Here is a 20,104-nt window from a genome sequence, read left to right on the forward strand (position 1 = left end):
GGGGTGACTGTGAAGAGCTTACTCACTGTTGAGGGCGACGCTTGGAGGAGATTGATGTGCTGGGATGCGAGGAGGAGCGAGAGCGAGAGTGAGAGTGCGAGTGAGAGAGAGGAGTCAGAGGGAGCGGAGTGGTCGAGGCTGATGGTGGAGAGAGCCGACTTTTGCTTCCTCCTCCCACACGACCACTGTAATTTGCTCCCGTCTGCCATTATCATGGCCTGGTGGCGAAGGTGTATGGAGCTATGTAGGCGGAGTATCGGGATTTGACTCCGAGATGACTGGGAGGCACAGCTCATCTTTCATCTCGCCCTCATCGTTCTCTACTGATCCACAAACAAAATCCACACATCCCCCCACCTTGCATGCAGAGCCAAAGACGTTGAGAGGACATTGGATGATGCGCCTCCATGTTGTACGTTTTCCCCATCTCCTCGTTGCATTCATCACTTACCCTCCTCAGCTCGGAATCGGCTCTGTCGGCACCCTCTTAGCCCATCACCTCCGCCTCGCGAATCCCAACACCCCCATCTCCCTCGTCTTCCGCAATGCCGCCGCCTTCTCCAAGAAGCGCTTTCGCAAAGACGGCGTCAACCGGCCTACACTCAAGGTCACGCGCACCGAGGGCGACACGCTCATGACCGACGGTTTCGATGTCGACGTCGCAATGTCCGGAAAGCTTCCCGCACTGGTGGAGGCGGCCGAGCAAGACGGAATGGACTTTGTGAATGCCGGCGGGCCGATCGACTCGCTCATAGTGTGCACCAAAACGCAAGCGACGGCTGAGGCCATCGAAGGCCTGCATTCGCGCCTGAGCTCGTCATCAGTCATCACCCTCCTCCAGAACGGCATGGGCGTGTACGACGAGCTCTGCGCCAAGTTTTGGCCCGACCCCGTCACACGACCAAACTTTGTGTTGGGCACGACGACGCACGGCATCGCTCCTGCTGGCGAGACCGGCAGTGTGTTGCACATGTCGCCACCAGGACAGGGCGCGATCAAGTGGGGCGTGGTGCCAGACCCGCGAAAGCAGATTGACTTTGAGACTTGGCTGTGGGGCCGACCAGTCGGTGACTTGCCAACATTGACGCCTCCCGAATCCCCCTCCCTTCCCCTACGCACACCACCAGATGGCCCCGGTACAGAGAATCTGCACGCAACGCTCGAAGCATTGCTGTCCATCACGCCGCTCTCGCCAACGCTCCTCCCCATGCCAACGCTGTACAACGAGCTGCTGATCAAGCTAGCCTTGAACGCCGCGATCAACCCATTGACAGCAGTCCTTGGCGGCGGATATCTCCAGAACGGCTCACTGAGCCGCTCCGCACCAGGCCACCGCCTAGTGCAGCAGGTGACGAAGGAGTCGTCGCAGGTGCTCACGGCGTACATGCACAACCTGTTCGCGCCGCACCCCGCACCGGCAGACACAGTGCGCCTGTTCTCGTATGAGAGCCTGCTACACCGCGTGCAGTCGGTGATCACGGCCACGAAGGGCAACACCTCAAGCATGGCCAACGACGTGAAGAATGGCCGCATGACCGAGATCGACTATATCAACGGGCACCTCGCGAGCCTGGGCCACCGGTTGGGTGTGCAGACGCCTGTAAACCGCATGCTGGTGCAGATGGTCAAGTTCAAGGCCGAGGTCGGCGGCCTCGGGGGCACGGTGTACCCGCGCGTGCGGCAGACTGTGCGCGAGGCCGAAGAAGAGGCGCTGGAGGCGCGCCGCTTGTCGCTGGAGGAACGCAAGGTGTCGCTGCAAGAGCGGGCGATGCTGCTGAAAGAAGAGCGGACGGCCGAGGCCAAGCGGGCGAAACGCGAGTGGAAGCGGACGGTGCGGCGGAATGCGGCGGTCGCGCGCAATTTGAGGGCGGCAGAGGTCGAGGCTGCCATCAGGGGGGGAGCCGATCCGACAGAGGTGCTCCGTGCGACGGAGGCTGAGGCGTCCGAGGCGTCCGGGAGCGGTAATAGCGAGTGGACGTCTGCGAGCAGTGACGAGGGAGAGGGGTCGTCCAGGCGCAGGTGATCAGGTGAGCAGGTGAGCGCAGGTCATGTCATGTTGGATGTACTCCCAACTGGCCAACTGGCCGCCACCAGGATGAGTTCCTGATGCCGGCCTGCACACCCCTTGGCCGCGCACCTGGCTGGCTGGCTGCTGGCTGGGTCCCACCCATCGGGCCATGGGCCATCGAGGCGACCCCTGGTGTACTTTGTCGTGCGCGTTCCGCATGCTGGGTCCGCTCGCTGGCGCGCTGGCGGACAGCAATATAGCAGGACGTTCTGATGGTCAACCCACTCGGAGACACCCGCCATGAAGAACGGAGGATCAAGCGCATAGGCACATTGGGTGCGCAATGTACAGAGGCGAGACACATCTCAAGGTCTACTCGCTAGCATAATAGCATTTTTCCCACTACTACTATTAGCATCATCTCTCATGTATAACGTTTCAAAAGAGTCACTAGGAACGGCTACAGTAGATGGAGGTGACGAGAGGGGAGAAACGTGCGAGGGAGGGAGTGGAGGATGTTTCAGGGCCTGGAGATGGGACTGTCCTAACTGGTCATAGCGTAAAGCTAACTCAGGCGGTGTCTCCGTTGCATGTCGAGCAGCGAGGAGGAGAATGGGGTTGGGTGTGTAGAGTTGAACTGCGTTAAAAGACGACCGGAGTCCGGAGGACTGAGAGCTGAGAGCGATGCATGCATGAATGCATGTGCCGCAGTGTCGAGAGAGGATGTACAGTAACTAACTGGCAGAGTGTAAAATGCCGACCCTGGGCGTACATGATCGAGGCTCGGTCCAACCTCCCCCCCTGGATGCCATTGCCCTGGGGTGGGGAAGGCTCATCATCGTCGTCCTCGTCGTCGTCCATCTCGCACGCAACGACCTCCTCATCATCCTCATCCTCTCTCATCTCTCTTCTTGATTATCTTCTCTTTCCATCCATCTCCGTCTCCTCTTTCTCTCCCATCCATCACCCCTCGCATCTCATCACCCTCCTATCGCTCATTGCATCAACCATCACTCTTTCCACTCACCTCTCTCGCCCTCCTCCCTCCTCCCTCCTCCCTCTTGCCTCCCACCCACTCGCCTTAACAGCAGGCTTCTCCTCACTCGCTCGCCCGCACTCCCACACCCTCGCACCCACGCCAACACTCCCATCTCGCAACGGGCGGCGTGGTCGCCATGTACACTCCGCCCCGCTCCCTCGCAAAACCCGCTCCCATGGCCTCGGTAGTGCGCACTCCCTCCCCCCTCTCCGCTGGCTCAACTCTTCCAACCCATCTCCCCACCTTGCCGCCAGCCTACCACGCCCCTCCCCCACCTCAACCTCCAGCGTCAAAGCCCTCTCTCGGCTACAGAGCATACCCTGCCTACCACCCCCAAGCCCTTGACGTCAGCGTCATCGTCTCCCAGGCCGCCGACACCGCTGCAACTACCTCGGCATCTGGCTTTCGCCGTGCTCACTCTCGCCCAGCAAGCGTGAGCATGGCTCGTGGCGCTTCTCTCGACGCAGAGAAGGGAACCGGTGGCAACGGCACTGCTGGGCCATCGCCGCGTGCAAGCTACGACGTGCGCCGCTCACATGACCTCCGCGAGCTCAACATGCGCCCAAGCCATGACATTCGCCGCTCTCATGATTTCCGCCCCAGCGTTGATTTCGGTGCTACTCGCCCGTCCACCGACTTTGGCCGTCCCTCGCATGACTTTGCCGCCTTCCCTCCATCCTGGGCGCATGCAGTGCAGGATGAACCGCCCCGCAGCCGAATCCCGCTGCGCCAGCTCGCGATTCGCGCCGCCCGTGATCGTCTCGGCTGCGGTAACCGCTCTGGCGCCCTAGGCCGTGGTCTCATGATCGGCTGGGTGCTCACAACTGTCGGCTTCTTGGCCGCCACAGCATTCTGGAAGGGCGAGCTATTTGCTGGTGAGTGTTGTTTCTTAGCCTTTTGGAGAGGTGGCGGGATTGTCTCAGATCCCTGTTCCGCCTGTCGGTGACATGGGAATCACTGTTGCCGGAACCCGATCCCAATACCGTTACAGGTGTGAGTGCAACTCTTGCTGACGCCAGCTCTTGACCACTTGAGCAAGGATCTATATGACATGGGCTACCGGGGACTGTTCGTGTTTGGCGTCCTAATCTTTATCACCACCATCCCTCCGCTGCCACTATACTCGACACTCATCGTACTGTCCGGCTACACCTTTGGCGTGTGGAACGGATTCGTGGCGAGCTACATTGCGTCCCTCGTCGGAGCCGTGGCGGTTTTTGTGGTGTCGCGCACTATGCTGCGCGATGCTGTGACACGGTCGTGAGTTAGCCGGCAAGCACCCCATTTCCTTCCGCAGTCGCATTGCTGACTTCAGACTAGCATCGTCACCCACTGCCACGTCTCTTCTCCAGATCATTCCGCAGAACCCTCACCTTCTGCTGCTCATCCGCATCGCGCCGTACCCGTACAACCTGCTCAACGTGGTCCTCGCGTCGGCGCCTTCGCTCTCTCTGCAGACATATACGGCTTGCACGGCTCTCTCGCTCTGCAAGCTGGTACTGCACACATGGATTGGTGCCGGCATCCACGACTTGTCTGCTGCCTACGGCACGGGAGAGGAGGGCGCCGAACCCGCGCCGCACGACGACGCGCAGCACGAGCGCGTCAAGGCTGGTGTGACATGGGGCGGCATTGTGCTCTGCTGCATCCTATTCGTGTACCTCACACACATTGCCAAGCGCGCGATCGCGAGGGCGCAGGAGGAGCAGTTGGGCACGGGTATGGGTATTTCGGAGGAGGAGGTTGCATTCCTCAGTGCGGTGGGAGGGCGCGACGACTCGGAGTAGGACATCTCGGGTTGGGCATTTTTCTCTGGCATACGCTGGAGCTATCGGTTGTACTTTGAACTATGCATACGGCGTCGCCGACTCGTGGGATGTGTCATCCGCGGTGAGCGTCGCGCGCGTCGCTGCAAGCCTGCGGGGGAGCATGCTACAGAAGGCCAGAGAGCTAGAAGCTAGGACAGCCCAAGAAGAGAGTGGGGCACTCTAGAACCGCAGCTGCCGCGTATCCACGCCCTTCATCGGCCCCTCGATCCCCTCCACGACCGCCGCGCGCTCACTCCCATCCTTGGCGGCCGTGAGCCGCGGGCGCGTTCCCAAGCTCGTGCAGAGGAGGCGATACCGCGCGCGGATGGACATGAGGAGCGCCTCGAGGTCGACGTCGGGGGATCGCCCACGCCCGGCGGGGGCGGGGGCGTCGTTCTTCCCCGCCTCGCCCGCCTCCTCGTCCGCCTCGATCGCAGCCATCGCGACATCCTGCGCCGTCGTCGGCGCCGCGCCGGCCGAGGGATTGGTCGTCGGGAAGCTCGATATGAGAGCCAAAAGTGCTGTCGCGTGCGCTGCGGATCTGATGTCAGCCTTCGACTCATCTCCTCTCTCTTCCTCTCTTCCTCTCCCTCCTTAACCCTCTCTTAAACCCCCGCCCCCCGTCTACCTCTCCACCCACGCCAACACACCACAGCGCACTCACTTGGCCTCCCTCCGCCCCGCGCCGCCGCGCAGCCGCCGCACCCACACGCCCGCATACCCCTCGTAGAACCCCAGCTCGTCCCATACCTCCCACGCCTTTTCGCGGCCCAGCTGCCGGCCCTCGAACACGCCGTGTTGCGCGCCGTGCGCGTGTCCGTCTGCGTAGCCTTGGTCGTAGAAGCTTGGGTCAGTGGCGGCGGAGAGGCTGAGGAGAGAGGCGGCGGAGAGAGGCGGAAGGAGAGGGGCGGATGGAGAAGAGGGCAGGCGGAAGAGAGAGTATAGGAGGGACAGAAGTGAGGGACTCACCGCCCCTCGAGGTTGAGCGCGTCGTCGAAGATGTCGTCGGTTGATGGCATGGTGGATGTCAAGAGCTGCAGAGTAATTGAGATCGCTTGATGACACAACTTTTGTGTGCCTGAATTCGGGTGGCAAAAGTTCGACTTTCTCACCAATGCGTCGAGCAGTTCCTCCGAGCTTGCTACCAACATCTAACAACCGACAATCTAGAATACATGCAGGTCATGACCACGGACACCGTTGCTCGCTTGCTCGACTACTCTAACGCGCGACTTCGGCCGTCGGCTCCTTGGCCGCCTGTTGTCAGCTCCCTCCATAGCCCTCACTCACTTCCTCCTCCACCGGCGCAGCATCGACAAAGTCCGGCAGTGCCGTGCTGTCCTGCAGATAGCTCGGCGTCTCGTTCTCGCCGAGCAGCTCGTCGTCCATCCCGAGCGCGTCCAGCTCGGCCTGCAAGTCCGCCTCGTCCACCTCGTCCGCGACGTAGTAGCTCCGCCCGAGCGACTCTTGGATCTCGTTCGCCTGCTCGATCAGGTCCTCCATGTCGTAGTGGATGGACTGGGGTTAGTGTCGCGAGACGCTGATGCGTAGGCCGGAAAACCATGGCCCTCCTCCAGACCTGACATACCTCAATCTTGTCAATGTTGATCCCCTTGTACTGCTTCTTCATCTCCTTGTTCGCGATCCTCATCGCGTCGACCGTCGCCATTGTGTTCTTCAGGTTCTCCGTTGTCATCGCCGCCTGCTCCATGTTGAACGTCTGCTGCTGCAGCTGGTTCAGCTGCTCCTCGTACATCCGCTTCTGTTTAAGCGTGCGCAGCGCGCGCTGCTGCACCGCCGACTGCGGTTAGAGTGTGTCGCGAGCGCTTTCAGATAGCGAGTAAAAATAGCGGTCTGAGCATAAAGGACTCGGATGCAAAGCGTTCAAAGCACAAGTCTCTGGCGCTGCCAGTCCGAAGCTGCCCCGCTCCGCCTTCTCCTCCCCCCCCCCCCCCCCCCCCACACCCACCTTCCCGGGCCCATCGCGCAACTTGGCCATCTGCGCCTTGTAAGTCGCAAGCTCGTTGTCCAGCTTCTTGATCTTGACCTCGATCCCGCCCATCCGGCTGTCAGTCGACGTGATGGCGTCGGTCAGCGACGGCTTTGGGCGCGCCTTGTTTGTGCCGAAGATCTGGGGTCAGCAAGGCGGGGGTGGTGCGAGGCGACGAGTGGGTCGAGAGGACGTGAGTGCTCTGCCTCTCGAGCCCATCATCGACACTCACGCGGTTCATGGTGGTGACGGGGTGACGGACGATGCGATGCGGAGCTCTCGTCATCTCGTGGCCGAGTGGGTGGCCAACTCGTCACAACGTAAAGGGAGGAGTGGATAAGTGGGCCCCAGCCGGTGGAGGTTGGCCAAGCGCGGGTGATGCGACTTCGCCTTCCTCCCTCTCGTCATGGATGCCTCACCACACTTCCTACTTCTCGCAGCGACGCTCCTCGACTCGTCTTTAGATGATGGTGGGCTTGTGTGCTGAGCCACGCTTGATCAGGCAGTTGACTCCAGACACTACTCTTCTCCAGCTCCACGCCGTGTTCGGGCCGATGCTCTTGAGCGCGATGCAGCTGGTGGACCGGCGGGAGGGTGAGTCTTCCGAAAGGCATGCCGGCTGATTGAAGTGGTGCATGTAGACCTTGGGGGACGAGGGCTATACCAGGTTCGCCAGGTAGGGGGCTAGCTGATAACAGGTATCGTCATCGGCAGGCGCACCGTATACGCTCTACCTCGACCTCCCCGAGCTGCCTCCTCCTCCCGCCGAAGACCCTCGTCCGGAGACTGTGGAGCCGCCGGAAGAAAATGCTGGCGAAGCAGTCCTGCGAGAAGCTACAGAGCAAGCGGCCCGAGTCAGGGCGGTCAAGCTCAAGGCGGCCAACGACGCCCGGCTGCGCGCCAACGCCGAAAAGCTACGACACATGTACTGCCCCTGTACGGGATGGGCCTTCAACGCGCTCGAAGGACGACATATCTTCGTGCGCTGAGACTGGGGCTGGCTGACGCCAGTGCAAGCATGTCCTTGCGGTGCTCCTCGCGCACCGCTTGGGGCAGACTGTGCGAACGCGAGTGGGGGTGCATGCGGCCGCGGGGCTGCTTGGGATCTCGGCGTAGAGCGATGCACTGATGCTTTGTGCGATGGACTGACGTCCCTTGTACTCTGATTCATGGCTCTACTTCTAGTGTGGGTGGAGGGTAAGGAGCCACCGTTCGCTCGTTGCAACGGCGTGAAGTTTAGAGTGGATTTGGCAGGGGACGCCCCTATCCTTGGCTAATGATGCGGCAGAAAGCTTGGCAAGAAGAAGTGTGAGCGTGAAGGGCTTTCACAACCGCAAGTGGAGCACATCCTCACCGTTGCCGTCTCTTCATTTGCTCCATGAGCTCAAAGTCCGTTACCTTGCCTCAGCCCTGGCCAATTCTAATCCTTCCGGTGACAAGGTCGAGTGCTACATGCCATTTTGGCTCATGTCGGGTGACCCGCTGTCGGGCCATCCGCGTTCAAGCAGATGCGATGCACTTTGAGACGATCGGATGATATGAGAGGATACGATATGATGTGAGATGATGGGAGATGTGACTCTGTGACACCATGCCGTTCATCCCTTCCACGCCATGGTGTTCTGACTTTCAACCAGCAGTCGCTCTAGTTCCCTCCGGCATCGACATCGCGCTGCGTGTCGTTGGCCTTTATCGGAGATCAACCCGAATCGCAGATACAAATGGCGACGAGGAGCGATTAATAATTCGCGCCAGGTAACTCGGCTGACAGCATTCCGATCAGAGGGCTGCCAATTCAGAGCGGGGCAGGACTCGCTGAAGGCTTGTGCACGTGCATACCAGATCAAGGGATTGATCCCGCTCGGCTCTCGTTCGGTGGCGATTAGAGGCTCGAGTGACGCAATCAGAACGTGATCAATCTATCGATGCGCCAAGATGGCTCATATTGCGTCTCCGTCGACCACGATAACGCACTTGCTCTATGTCGATGGCGAACATGTTCTCATAGATCTTCCGGAGCGCGTGACGTGGCGAGCGAGATATGCGCCGTACTTCCGATCGCTATTGACTTTCTGACAACCGACAGCCGGTGGTCGCGAGTACTTGAAGCGCGCCGACGAGCAGATGCAGTGAAGCCCACAAAGCAATCATGACCATCACGAACCAGGCCCCCCGCTCTACCGACCCCGCGGTGTACGAGTCCTACGCTGCCAAGTGGGCCAAGCTGCCCTCTTCCGCGGACGAGTGGCTCGCCCGCGCCCGTGAGGTCGCCGACATCCTGCGCCAGGACGCGACGCAGCGCGACGCAGCCAACGCCTCGCCTGTGGCTGAGGTCGCGCTCCTCAAGCACTCGGGTCTCCTCAAGGTCGTCGGCCGCGAGAAGTACGGCGGCGGCGGCCAGCCCTGGTCTGTCGGGTACGCCGTTACGCGCGAGGTCGCCAAGGGCGACGGCAGCATCGGCATGCTGCTGGGCTACCACACACTGTGGAGCCAGATCGCGGACATCGTCGGCTCAGAGGAGCAGGCCGACGCGCTGCACAAGCTCTATGTGACCAACAACTACTACATCGGCGGCGCGGTGAACCCGCGCGACAACGACCTCAAGATCAAAGATTTGGGCGACGAGATTGCCTATTCGGGCTTCAAGCACTTCACGACGGGCGCAGCCATCTCGGACCTCATTGTCCTCGAGGGCGCCGTCGAGAGCGGCGAGCACATCTTTGCCGTTGTGCCCACCAAGCAGAGCGGCATCGAGTTCGCTTACAACTGGAACAACGTGGGCCTGCGCCTCACCGAGAGTGGCAGTGCGACCATCACCGACGTGCGCGCGCCATGGTCCGCCGCCCTGGGGTGGAAGGACAAGAAGATCGACCCCGCCGTCCTGGGCGTTCCGTACGCCACCCTCCTCTTGCCCCTCATTCAACTCATCTTCTCCAACTTCTACCTCGGCATCGCGCAGGGCGCCCTCGCCACCGCCAAGGGCTACACGACGACGACGACGCGCCCATGGCCCTTCGGCGGCGACAACAAAGACAAGGCAACGGACGAGTTTTACATCCTCGAGCGGTACGGCAACTTCTACGCCCACCTCACGGCCGCCGAGGCGCTCACGGACAAGGCGGGGGCCGCCGCGTCGGCCCTCATTGCCAAGCACGCCGGAAACCGCGCGGGCTTGACGGCGCGCGAGCGCGGCGACTTTGCAGAGCTTGTCGCCTCCGTCAAGGTCGTCAACACGGACACGTCGCTGCGAGTCACCGGCGGCTTGTTCGAGGTTACGGGCGCGCGCGCGACCGCGTCCAAGGTCGGCTTCGACCGTTTCTGGCGCGACGTCCGCACCCACACGCTCCACGACCCCGTAGCGTACAAGAACCGCGAGCTCGGCCGCTACGTCCTTCTCGACGAGGTGCCCGAGCCGACATGGTACACCTAGTTGCTCGCTAGATGATAGTTGCACAGTTGTATAACTTGGGAATGACATGCTCTGACATGCTGTGACATGCTGGAGGTCGTGGGGATGGAGGATGACTTCGGAGATTTCTCGGCTGTGGTTGGAAGCGTTGTCAAGTTTAGTCTTGGCGTGTTCGCGTCGCGCTCGGCATGTACCTGATATTCCGCGATCGGGGGTTACCGCTCGGCGCATGCTGCGCTGCATGCCGTCACGGGCTATCAAAAATCAGGCGCGCTCGGCGTCACCTCCGCGTCACGACGCCGACAAGTGGCTGTGATGGGATTTCTAGACCCTTGCGCTGCATCACAGTCCCAAACAACACCCCATGCACAACCGCGAATGCACATGCAGTCTTTCCCACCGAGTGGCAACGCTCAAAAGCATGCATTGAGGCACGATATGCTGCTGCAAAGCCAGTGGATTGCAGAATCTACTCGATGCCACGGACCCAAAATGCCGTGCGGACTTGCCTCTTTGGGCAGGTTGGAAGGCTTATTCGCTCCCTCCGATAACAACACGAGCTCGCACTGCCGCCCCGCTGCTGCGATACATCCATCATCCTCCTCATCCCCTCCTCCATCCATCAACTCATCATCTCAGAGACCTCGCGCTCATCTACATCCTCAACAGCTCATCTCCCTCCTCTATCACTCCCTCTTTTGGCCCCCGAGCTCCCTCACAGTCCTTGTTTTCCCGCGCGCGCCAAGAGATCCATCGCCGCCACTCACACCCCTTTGTTTATCACCCCAACCCTCCGCCCTAAATCTGCGGCGACAGCCCATGCCGCACATCTAGTCATGGATCCACCAGTCGAGCGCACGCCGCCGCGTCCGCCGAGCCCGGGACTCCCGGCCTCTGCGGCCGTTCCCACGTCCGCACCCGCCACGCCTGCGTCCACGACGCTCAAGCTTGACCTGAGCCTCGCGTCCGCCGTGTCGGCGCTTGTTCACCATCTCGTCGCACCGCTCGCCCTCCACTACTCGCATTCACAGCTTATGGGTCTACGCTCCTACCTTACCGCCGCCCTTTCCAAGGCATACGCGCCTACGTGGAAGGAGAGCAACCAGCACTTTGGGTCGGGCACGCGCTCCCTCATCGCCGATCACATCCATGGTCTCCCTCCCGTCCTCCAGCAGGCCGCGAAGGCCAACGGCATCGACGTCGCTACTTGGTCCTCTGCAATTGCCGGCATCCGCAAGCGGAAGGCGGATAGCTCCGACAGCGACTTATGGGAGGTCTGGTGCGATCCCGGTATGGTTGTTTGGCGCTGGGGTGGGTGGGGCTGGGACGAAGTCGACTTTGATCCTGTCAAGTCTCGTCGTGGTGAGTAGCTGCTTTTATTTTGAACTATCTGACACGCAGAATCCTATCATGTGATCTGGCAGGCCACGCCGAACATCGCCAGCCCCGCGGCGGAGATGACGTCTCCCGCCGCCGTGACCCCGCTCCGCTCTAAGGCGATCCCCATCCGCGCCCCTACCCTCATGAACATCCCTCCCACGCCCTCCCCCGTGCCGTCCGCCGCGTCGGTGTCGAGCGCGCCCATAGTCCCACACTCGCCCTCGCCCGTCTACCCGACCGAAGCGTATGCGCCTCGCACGACGGCCGCCGACGTGCGCCCCCCGCACTCGCGTCACGCCTCGACGCGCTCCGGCCCCGGCCACAAGGGGCAGGGGAGCACGAGCTCGACGGCGTCCGACTCGAGCGACACGGGCTCGCAGCAGCTCCTGACGCCCGCCTCGCGCCCCGGCTCGGCCGACCTCTTCCCGGAGGACAAGGAGGAGCGGGGCCGCGACCCGTCGCCGGCGCGCAACGAGCCCACCGTCACGCCGTACGACGGCGGCAACGTCACCGTCCTCGGCGGCGGCACCAAGCTCGGCGGCTCGCGCCCGAGCTCGGTCATGAGCCACCGCACCCGCTCGCCCAGCATCAGCGTCGCGTCGCGCGCACTCAACCCCGCGGTCGGGAGCAACGCCAACGGCGGCAACATGCGCAAGCAGCGCTCGCGCGCCCCCCGCCGTATCCAGCCCACGCTCCTCAGCCAGTTCTCGCAGCCCGGCATCGGCGGCCCCATGATCAACGCGTTCACCCCGCCCCTCAAGCACCAGCCCGGCATGCAGTTCTGGCCACACGGCCAGCCCGGCGCGCCGGGCGTCGGCGTCGGCGTCGCGCCGCCCCCTGTCGGCGGCATGGGCCTCGCCAACCAGATGGGCATGGCGCACGCCATGGACAAGCGCCTGTAACGTTCCCATCTCTGCTCTGCCTGCAAGCATCGTGCCTCTCGAACCAAACGTACCCTGTCGCAAACAGTTCTTTCATCGCCATCCCATGGGCCCCCCATTGTCTCTCCAACTCTTTCGTTTTCGCTCGTCTCTTTCGCGACCCCCGTGTCATGACCATCAGCAGCAACATATCATGCCTAGCCAGTAGTTTACAATAACCAAGCAGATGGCACAAATGCATAGCGTTCCGAACCAATGCTAACTGATGCTCTTCATGCACACTGCGAGCTAATGAGTACAGGTTGAAGTGGATGTTATGGTATAGATGTATATGTCGACGCGGCGAGCGATCTTCTATACGGCTGCGAGAGGGTGGGGGAGTTCGATGGGCTAGAAGATGTGCAACCCGTGCTGCCGCGAAGCACGACAGGTGGTGTGGGTTTTGCATGGGGTTGGCGTGGCTGATGTGGGCGGGGGCAGCGACACTCGATTCACCAGCATCCTTTCCGGGCCAGGCCTGCTCCTTCCCAGTACACGGGCCACTCCTTGGGCCAAGACCCAAAGGAAACGGGCGGCTCCTCGGGCCGGCACCGCGCGGCTGTGCGGGCAACATAGCGGGCGAATTCTTCCTCAAAAGTTGGCGCAGGCAGAAGCGGGGCAGCCTGCGCCTCAGCCAAGGCGTTCTCGTGCGTGCTCGACGCTCTCGTGCTCGCGCTCGACACTACCGTGACCGGCGTGACGGGGAAGGGCGCGAGTGCGCCATTGAGCATAGCGAGTGGAGGCGGGGAGCGGGTCGGCGCGCGCGAGCACTGCGAGAGGGAGACTGTGACCTTGTCCAGGTAGGTTGAGCGGAAGACGTCGCCGCTGTCCGAGCCCGCAGGCGTGCACGGTACGGTGGTAGGCGTGGTCGAGGTGCGCGTGTTTGGGCTGGCCGGCGAGAAACGATCGAGAGTGTTGAGAGAGGCGGGTTTGTCTGTGTGTTAGCTACACAGCTCATGGGGAGTGTGTTGTGTGTGCTCGCTCGCCAAGTGACGAAACGAGATCAGCTGCCGGCGGGATCTTTGACAGACTGCACGGATCACGCGACCGAGCCTGTTCGCTAGGCCAATATTATGCGCCTCCTTGCGGAGAGCGGGAGACTCACCCTTGCGTGATGTGTGGCCGTTTGCTAGGGAGAAGGTCGTGGGTTGGTGGGAGAACAGTGCCAGGAGGAAGGGGATAGCGGCAAGTGCACCGATTGCGAGAATGAGCTTGATATCGGGCTGACGAAGGATCAGAAGACCGGCCAAGCTTCCAGCGGCCAGAGGTGCGGCTTGGAGAGCCGCAAGGTTGCCGCGGGAGGCGGAGGCGACGGTTCCGATGCCCAGGATGGAAGGGAGTAGGAGGAAGGCTGCGAGGGCCGGGGTGGAGAGGGAGCAAATGTCCAACATGTCAAGGTAGGCGATGTTGCTGCGAGGTGTGAAGAGCAAAGTGGTGTAGGTGGTCGTTTGAGACGAGTTGAGTTGGCCTTTTGAGGTGTTGAGAGAGTGAGGTGTGAGGTGGATGGCCGGATGGCTCGGCGACCGATATAGAATTGGATTTCTTGGTGGAATCGAAATGGAATGGAGCGCGGCCTGGACCGCGGGTGGGGGAGAGGGGGAGCGAGGGAGCGAGGGATCGAGGGAGGAGTGGGGGAGGAAGAAAGAAGAGACGACGAGTGATGAAGAGAAGAGAGAAGATGAGGAGGGGGAGGAGGAGGATGGGGAGGAGGGGCGGAGAAATGATTAAAGCAAGAGGGGGTCAGAAGGGGAAGAGTACGTCAAGTAAATGAAGAAGGAATGAAGAGATGGATATTGCAGGCGCTGCAGTCAGCTGCCTCGCGCCTCGACGCTTTGTTGTAGTGCGTACGTCGACGACGCAAGGATGTGAGGGCGAGTGAGGACGAGTGAGGACGAGTGAGGACGAGTGAGGACAAGTGAGTAACATCAAACGGCGGCACGGCGTGCGACGAGCGGCGAGCTAGTAGAGTTAGCCGCCACCGCACTGCCACTCTTTTCACTCGACGACGGTATCATCACCTCGTTCAGATACCATGCGCAGCTCGCCGCCCCCTCTTGCATGCTCTTCACCCAATCCACCATGCCCCTCTCAAGCCCCTGCTGCTCTGTTCATCTCTCCGTCCTCGGCTTGCTAATCGCCCGTCGCTCATCGCCCCGTCGCCCGCCGCCCGTCGCTTGGCGCCACCACCTGCATGCCCGCACCGGATCACCGGATGACCGGGTCACCCAGCTCAGTCTCGCAGATCGCGAAATTGCGTTCCACCCTCCTCCGCCCGCGATACCGGCGTGATGTGGAGCACGTGTGCGTCACACGCGCATCAGTGTTTAAGTGTTTGGACAGGCGCTCTCTCTCGTTAGTCGATCCAGCCTATTCCTCCTCTTTGCTCCCCCCCTCGCCCTTCATCGCCCTCCCTTTTCCTTGCCTGCGCCTCGCCAGTCCGCCCTCGCTAAGTGCCGCCCCCCGCGCCCGCGCCCTGGATGAATGGGATGCAAATTACTCCGTTGCACGCTGCCTGGCGTTATGGTGTATCGGCCCATCCTCGCCATCTGGTGACCGGTGCCAACGCAGAGATCCTCTATCACTCTACACCAACCTGGCAAGCCCCTTCCAAGGCGCCACGATCGGGCGCTCCAGCGCCCGCGCCGCCGTGGCATTGCCGCCCAGCCCGTTGCCCCCCGACGTCTCTACACCTTCGAGGATGGTCTCGCGGTCAGACCACGCGTTGTCCAGTGCACGCGCCAGCTTTGCGCGCAGCGTCACGACAGTGTTCTGCAGGGCAGATGCCAGGTCGCGGTGAGGCGACGTAGCTAAAGGGCGCAACAGGGACAACGCTTCGCCTGTTCGTCAGCTTTGCGGGCGCTCCCAGACGTACCGCTCTTGTCGTCGACACGCTTGACAAGACGTCCTATGCTTGCCACCAGGTAGTCGTACTCGTCCACCGTTCCCTTGCGTCCCGCTTGGCGCTTCTTCGACGGCCGGTTCTTCGAGCGCGTCGTTTGCCTGCTGTCAGCTAGGTCATGGCGCGTGCTGCGGGGGAACAGTCCACCACGCGGACCACGGCTCTCTGATCTCTTGAGGCCGATGGCCGAGCCTCATGATCTGCTCTACACTCGTCTCGCCTCAAGGGCGCATTCCTTGAAAATCGCTCATGCCAGTCCCAGGCGCGCAACAGACGCGGAGCATTCCCTCGCAACTCACCCAGTCATGCGGGTCGACTGCGAGAACGCCGTCGTTGGAGCAACAGTATACCGCGTGAACGCCGTTGCGACGGTCGTCGCGTTGGTTGCCACATCCACGTTTTCCAGCTCCACATCATTCTCCACAAGATAAAACTCGTCTGCGTGCGTCAGCTTCCCCCGTTACGAGATCCACCGCCCGAGCAAACTGCTGGTCCAGACCGCGTTACTCACCAGGATCTGTTCGACGGATGTTCCGCAGTTCATCAAGACGCCGCAGTTCCTTGTCTAGCTGCTCGTCCATCTCCTCAAGTGTTTCAACGAGCGCCTCCTGCGCCTCTTCAAGGGCAGGGGTAATGACGTCGTCAACGAGGTCCGGACGCGCATGACGCGACGCCTGGCGTTAATCAGACTCCGCAATGGAATTGTCGCAAAAACCGTAACCGCGTATCTGGCAGGCAAATCGCGCATGTCCCGGATCCACTCACATGACGATAAGCCTCCGCAAACTCTGCACCTCGGCACAACACCTCCACAGCGCCGTCCACATCCTCCGCGTAATCAATGAGCACCTGACCTGCTTCGGCATGCCGTCCTCTAGAGGCGAGATAGTCGGACACGCGTTCCACCATTGAGGCAATGGCGTCGGGGGGCGTGTCAAGTTCGCGCGCTAGCGTAAATAGCTCCCGCCAAGCGTGCGCCTTCTCGTACGCTTTGAGGGCTTTCTCGCGCTTTCCTCCAAGTGCATATGCTGGGCGTCAGTGTTGTCCACAAGACACCGCGATGTCAAGTAGGGCGTTCCGGCGCAGAAGAATCAAACGCTGTTCCGGCTTTCGTAGGATCGCCTTTCGATCTTCACCAACGCCGCCCCATGACCTCAGGCACTCACAGATGGCCGCATCATGGAACTCGCGTCTGTCATACAGGTAATCACCGTACAGGTCTTGTACCGTGCGTAGCTCCTCGGCATTGTAAAGACGGAATGCCTCATCCCAAAGTTCGTATCGTGACAAGTACGAGGCGGCATCATCGAAGCGCGACGATCCCGCCGCGTGGAGATTGCGCAATGCGCTTTCGCGGCGACCCAGGTGATCGTCAATGCGGAAGCGCTGCTCGTGCTTATCCAGTGCACGCAACTCGCGCAGAAATGGAAGGTACTCCTTCGGGTCCTGATGTCAGCGTTCGGCCGTACTCAGTCTAATTTCGGCCACGCGCGCTTCAGCCGTGGCTCCAGAGGCAGAGCTCACCTTCTGCGAGTACTGCGCAACCATGAGTACGAGCTGGAAATCGTACATGCCCAGAGCAACGTCGAACAGCTGATTGACGTTGCTGAGGAAGATAATATACTTGATCGCCTCTTGCGCAATTTCAGGATGTTCTTTCTGCACGTGCAGTAGCACACGAAGTCCAGCCTCGTAGTCGGGCGGCTGTTTGCATACGTGCGTTGTGAGAATTGTCTCGACATACTTGACCGTGTCGGACTCCACGAGGACCCGGAGCGCGTCGCACACGTCGTTCACCTTGGTGGTGGGGACAGGGGCGCGGCCTGCATCACGCTTCAAGTCCTTGTACAGGACAATGGAGGTGTCATCAGAGCTGCTGTCAGATTCTGGCCAGCGAATAACTTACTTCAATTGAGACACGAAGAGATTCAGGAACTCAGGCTCTGGAATCTGCTCAACAAACTGGGGGAGCGCATCCATCAACCGCTGGGGGTCGAGGTCGTACAGGATGTTTAAGTCGAGCCTGTGCTTACGGCAGGTAAGGAACGCGGACCGGTATGCGCCTCTGAGTGTAAGCTCTGCTAGCCTTCGCTCGGTTGAACTCACGCAAGAATATCTCTCCGCACGACTGCAAGTACAAGTGGGCGGGGATACACAGTCTCGAGGTTACCACGGGGCATCTGGAGGACGAGGGCCATATTGCTTGGGCAAGCTGCGACTACGAGAGCGCCTCGCTCAACCCGGCGCTCGTCCCACTCCCGCTCCTTGACGCTCTCAAGGCTTTCCCCCGCCAGAACAGCCTCCACAGCAAACAGCGGCGCATAGTAGCTGCGCTGCGTGGTGGTGAAGATGCAAAAGTCAGGGGTCAGGGTAAACGAGGTCACTCCAGATGCGAGAAGGACGGAGTCGCGCTGGGCAAGAGACCCCGCATGCAGCCGCCCGCTGTCCGAAAGTGCAAAGACGAGGCGGGTCTCCGCTGAGATCGCCAGGGCCGCTGGGCGGCACAGCGTCACATGTACGCCCTGTGCTTCGTCCACTACATTCAGCTTCTCTACGTTGTTTGTCTTACCACTGCGCAGAATGCCGTCGCGGTCGACAACCACAAAGCCTGCCTCGCGGTCCCATAGCACCCAATCGGTGTCGTGCAGCACACTCATTCCTGCCTCATTCGCGTCCGCTGTGCGCAGCACCGCACCGTCCGGCCCGTTACCCCAGAAAAGTGCGGCGACGGTGCCATCTCCACCGAGTGCGACTTGCTTGGGTGCAAACTCGCCATCCGGAGCTAGGCTGCGCTCCCACCGCAATTTGGGTGCTGACACCTTGCCGCCAGCGCGTAGCCGGGATGCCCCGGCCTCAGGAAGCGAGGTGGCGAGATCCCAGACCTGCACTACACCGGAGGTCATGAGCACGGCCAAGGCGTCCTCAGAAGGTGACATGCTGACATGTACCACTTGCGTAGGGAGGGAAAGCGTGTACGATGACATGGGCGGGGGCGTATTCTGGGTACGGAAAGGCGTGATTAGAAGGCGATCTGATGTCAGCCACTGCAGAACTCAGGCGCTCACCTCCATCGACAACAGCGACCGTCGCTGTGTCCTCTGGCATGGAAAGGCGAGCCGTGTATGTGTCCCACACGAAAGACCTCACCTGCACATGGTCTGTCGTCAGCTACGATGCCAGAGAAGCCAGCTTACGCTCGCCAATAAGATAAAGCGACATGGGCGCCTCAGGATGCCAGCGAACAGCAACGAAGCGACGTGGGCTTGGAATCTCCTGTTTAAGATAGTAGTGGTAGTTCTTCATCGTCCAGAGCTGCACCACGTCGGCTTCACTTCGGCGCAGCCAAATGGCGAGCACATCGCTTTCGGCGTTCCACATCATGTCGACAACATGTGCTCCCTCCCATGAGCTCTCAGCCTCGCGCAGCTCGAAGCCGCCGTGCCGCAGACCGTTGCGCTCGAGCATAGCGACGTCCCACCTTCCCTTCCGCCCCTCGCCACCGCCCTCGTAGCCATACCGCACGAGGCCCGCGATAACGTTCCCGACCGGCCGCCAAGCAACTGGCGCTTCCAGGCCGGCAAGCGCCTCGCTCGTTGCGCTCAACCGCGGCGCGAAGCCCGACGCTGCGTCGCGTGAATACACTCGCACCTGCCGGCGCGCGCCGCCAGACGGGTAAGGGTCGAGAGAGGATACGGCAAGGTAACTCGCGTCACCCTTGAATGTGATACGCGGCAGACCGTCGTCGGTCGGATGAGAGAAGGCCTTCGGCTTGGGCGCCTTCGACGATTCTTGCGCCGCCAGCAACGCCTTCTTCCCCAGCGAGCCGTGGAACTGCGTCCCCTCGCTTCCCCAACCGACATTGATGAGCTTGTCCTCGCCAAAGTCATCGCTGCGTAGCGGGCCCTCGTAGATGGTGTCGAAAGATCGCGTCATGCACACCAGGTTGTCCTCGCCTTCCGTCAGATTATTCCGCCCAGTTGGCTTACCGGTGACTAGCACGAGCTGTTCATCGTCTGGACTCCACGCTGCAGCCTTGATGCCACTGTCTACGCTTCCCACAACCTCAGCCAGAACGCCCACCGCGGGATCCTCAAGCTGGATCACTGCAATGTCTCCTCCGGCGAGGAGCACAATAACACTGCGGTCGTCCGCGAAATATTGCAGGCTTAGTGTCTGTGGCCCGTCCCATTTAAATGGTGCCAGAACGGGCGACGAGAACGACGCGACAACCTAAGCGTCAGCTCCTCCCTATCATGGCTCACGTCGGCAAACGCGCCTCCATCCTCGAGGCCCTTGAGGGACACAATCTCGACGTGCACCTCGCCCTCCTCAATCCGCTCGACGGCGGCATACACGTTCCCGCTCTCGGGGTCGACGGCAATCGCCGCACCGCGCCTTCCGGGCGACGACGCGGCGACACTAGCAACCTGCACTGTTGTGGGGGTGAGGCTGCGCATTAATTGAAAGTGATTGTTGGGAGTGCAAGTCTGGTGGTGCGGAAATTACGGAACTTCCATATTTGCGTCGTGCCTGGAGATAAGTGGAATTGCTTAAGAGGTTTGATCCCGCTATCCCAACTGCTGACGTCGGCGCGAGGCGCGAGGTGTCACCCAAGTCGGCGCGCGTCTCATCGCCGAACTCGCTCATCTCC

The 20,104-nt window shown here is 61.2% G+C and overlaps 8 protein-coding genes across 8 annotated transcripts; 5 read left to right on the forward strand and 3 right to left on the reverse strand.

The window, feature by feature from the left end:
* Positions 1-394: 394 nt before the first annotated feature.
* COLE_01348 (uncharacterized protein) lies at positions 395-2,023 on the forward strand (the record flags this gene model as incomplete). Its single annotated transcript, XM_018421667.2, has 2 exons — positions 395-412; positions 461-2,023. 2 exons carry the CDS (start codon positions 395-397, stop codon positions 2,021-2,023), a joined length of 1,581 nt encoding a protein of 526 aa, XP_018282969.1.
* A 1,160-nt stretch (positions 2,024-3,183) lies between these two features.
* COLE_01349 (uncharacterized protein) lies at positions 3,184-4,834 on the forward strand (the record flags this gene model as incomplete). The annotated part of the gene is made up of 3 exons (XM_018421666.2): positions 3,184-3,922; positions 4,067-4,307; positions 4,363-4,834. The coding sequence occupies 3 exons, from the start codon at positions 3,184-3,186 to the stop codon at positions 4,832-4,834; spliced, it is 1,452 nt and encodes a 483-aa protein (XP_018282968.1).
* Positions 4,835-6,118: 1,284 nt separating this feature from the next.
* On the reverse strand, positions 6,119-6,917 carry COLE_01350 (uncharacterized protein; the record flags this gene model as incomplete). Its single annotated transcript, XM_018426263.2, has 3 exons — positions 6,119-6,373; positions 6,444-6,656; positions 6,825-6,917. The coding sequence occupies 3 exons, from the start codon at positions 6,915-6,917 to the stop codon at positions 6,119-6,121; spliced, it is 561 nt and encodes a 186-aa protein (XP_018282966.2).
* Positions 6,918-7,251: 334 nt separating this feature from the next.
* COLE_01351 (uncharacterized protein) lies at positions 7,252-7,961 on the forward strand (the record flags this gene model as incomplete). The annotated part of the gene is made up of 5 exons (XM_018421665.2): positions 7,252-7,315; positions 7,362-7,439; positions 7,475-7,512; positions 7,544-7,825; positions 7,857-7,961. The coding sequence occupies 5 exons, from the start codon at positions 7,252-7,254 to the stop codon at positions 7,959-7,961; spliced, it is 567 nt and encodes a 188-aa protein (XP_018282965.1).
* A 1,033-nt stretch (positions 7,962-8,994) lies between these two features.
* COLE_01352 (uncharacterized protein) lies at positions 8,995-10,275 on the forward strand (the record flags this gene model as incomplete). The annotated part of the gene is made up of 1 exon (XM_018421664.2): positions 8,995-10,275. One exon carries the CDS (start codon positions 8,995-8,997, stop codon positions 10,273-10,275), a length of 1,281 nt encoding a protein of 426 aa, XP_018282964.1.
* An 815-nt stretch (positions 10,276-11,090) lies between these two features.
* On the forward strand, positions 11,091-12,536 carry COLE_01353 (uncharacterized protein; the record flags this gene model as incomplete). The annotated part of the gene is made up of 2 exons (XM_018425878.2): positions 11,091-11,616; positions 11,656-12,536. The coding sequence occupies 2 exons, from the start codon at positions 11,091-11,093 to the stop codon at positions 12,534-12,536; spliced, it is 1,407 nt and encodes a 468-aa protein (XP_018282963.1).
* A 470-nt stretch (positions 12,537-13,006) lies between these two features.
* Positions 13,007-13,945, reverse strand: COLE_01354 (uncharacterized protein; the record flags this gene model as incomplete). The annotated part of the gene is made up of 2 exons (XM_018425055.1): positions 13,007-13,488; positions 13,660-13,945. 2 exons carry the CDS (start codon positions 13,943-13,945, stop codon positions 13,007-13,009), a joined length of 768 nt encoding a protein of 255 aa, XP_018282962.1.
* A 1,192-nt stretch (positions 13,946-15,137) lies between these two features.
* On the reverse strand, positions 15,138-19,910 carry COLE_01355 (uncharacterized protein; the record flags this gene model as incomplete). Its single annotated transcript, XM_018421663.2, has 14 exons — positions 15,138-15,391; positions 15,427-15,554; positions 15,753-15,891; positions 15,965-16,127; positions 16,219-16,481; positions 16,620-16,899; positions 16,978-17,326; positions 17,360-17,518; positions 17,560-17,989; positions 18,023-18,484; positions 18,519-18,611; positions 18,648-19,406; positions 19,440-19,683; positions 19,716-19,910. 14 exons carry the CDS (start codon positions 19,908-19,910, stop codon positions 15,138-15,140), a joined length of 3,918 nt encoding a protein of 1,305 aa, XP_018282961.1.
* Positions 19,911-20,104: the final 194 nt, after the last annotated feature.

Source organism: Cutaneotrichosporon oleaginosum, assembly GCF_008065305.1.
Source record: "Cutaneotrichosporon oleaginosum strain ATCC 20508 chromosome Unknown ATCC20508_contig01, whole genome shotgun sequence".
Taxonomy (NCBI): domain Eukaryota; kingdom Fungi; phylum Basidiomycota; class Tremellomycetes; order Trichosporonales; family Trichosporonaceae; genus Cutaneotrichosporon; species Cutaneotrichosporon oleaginosum.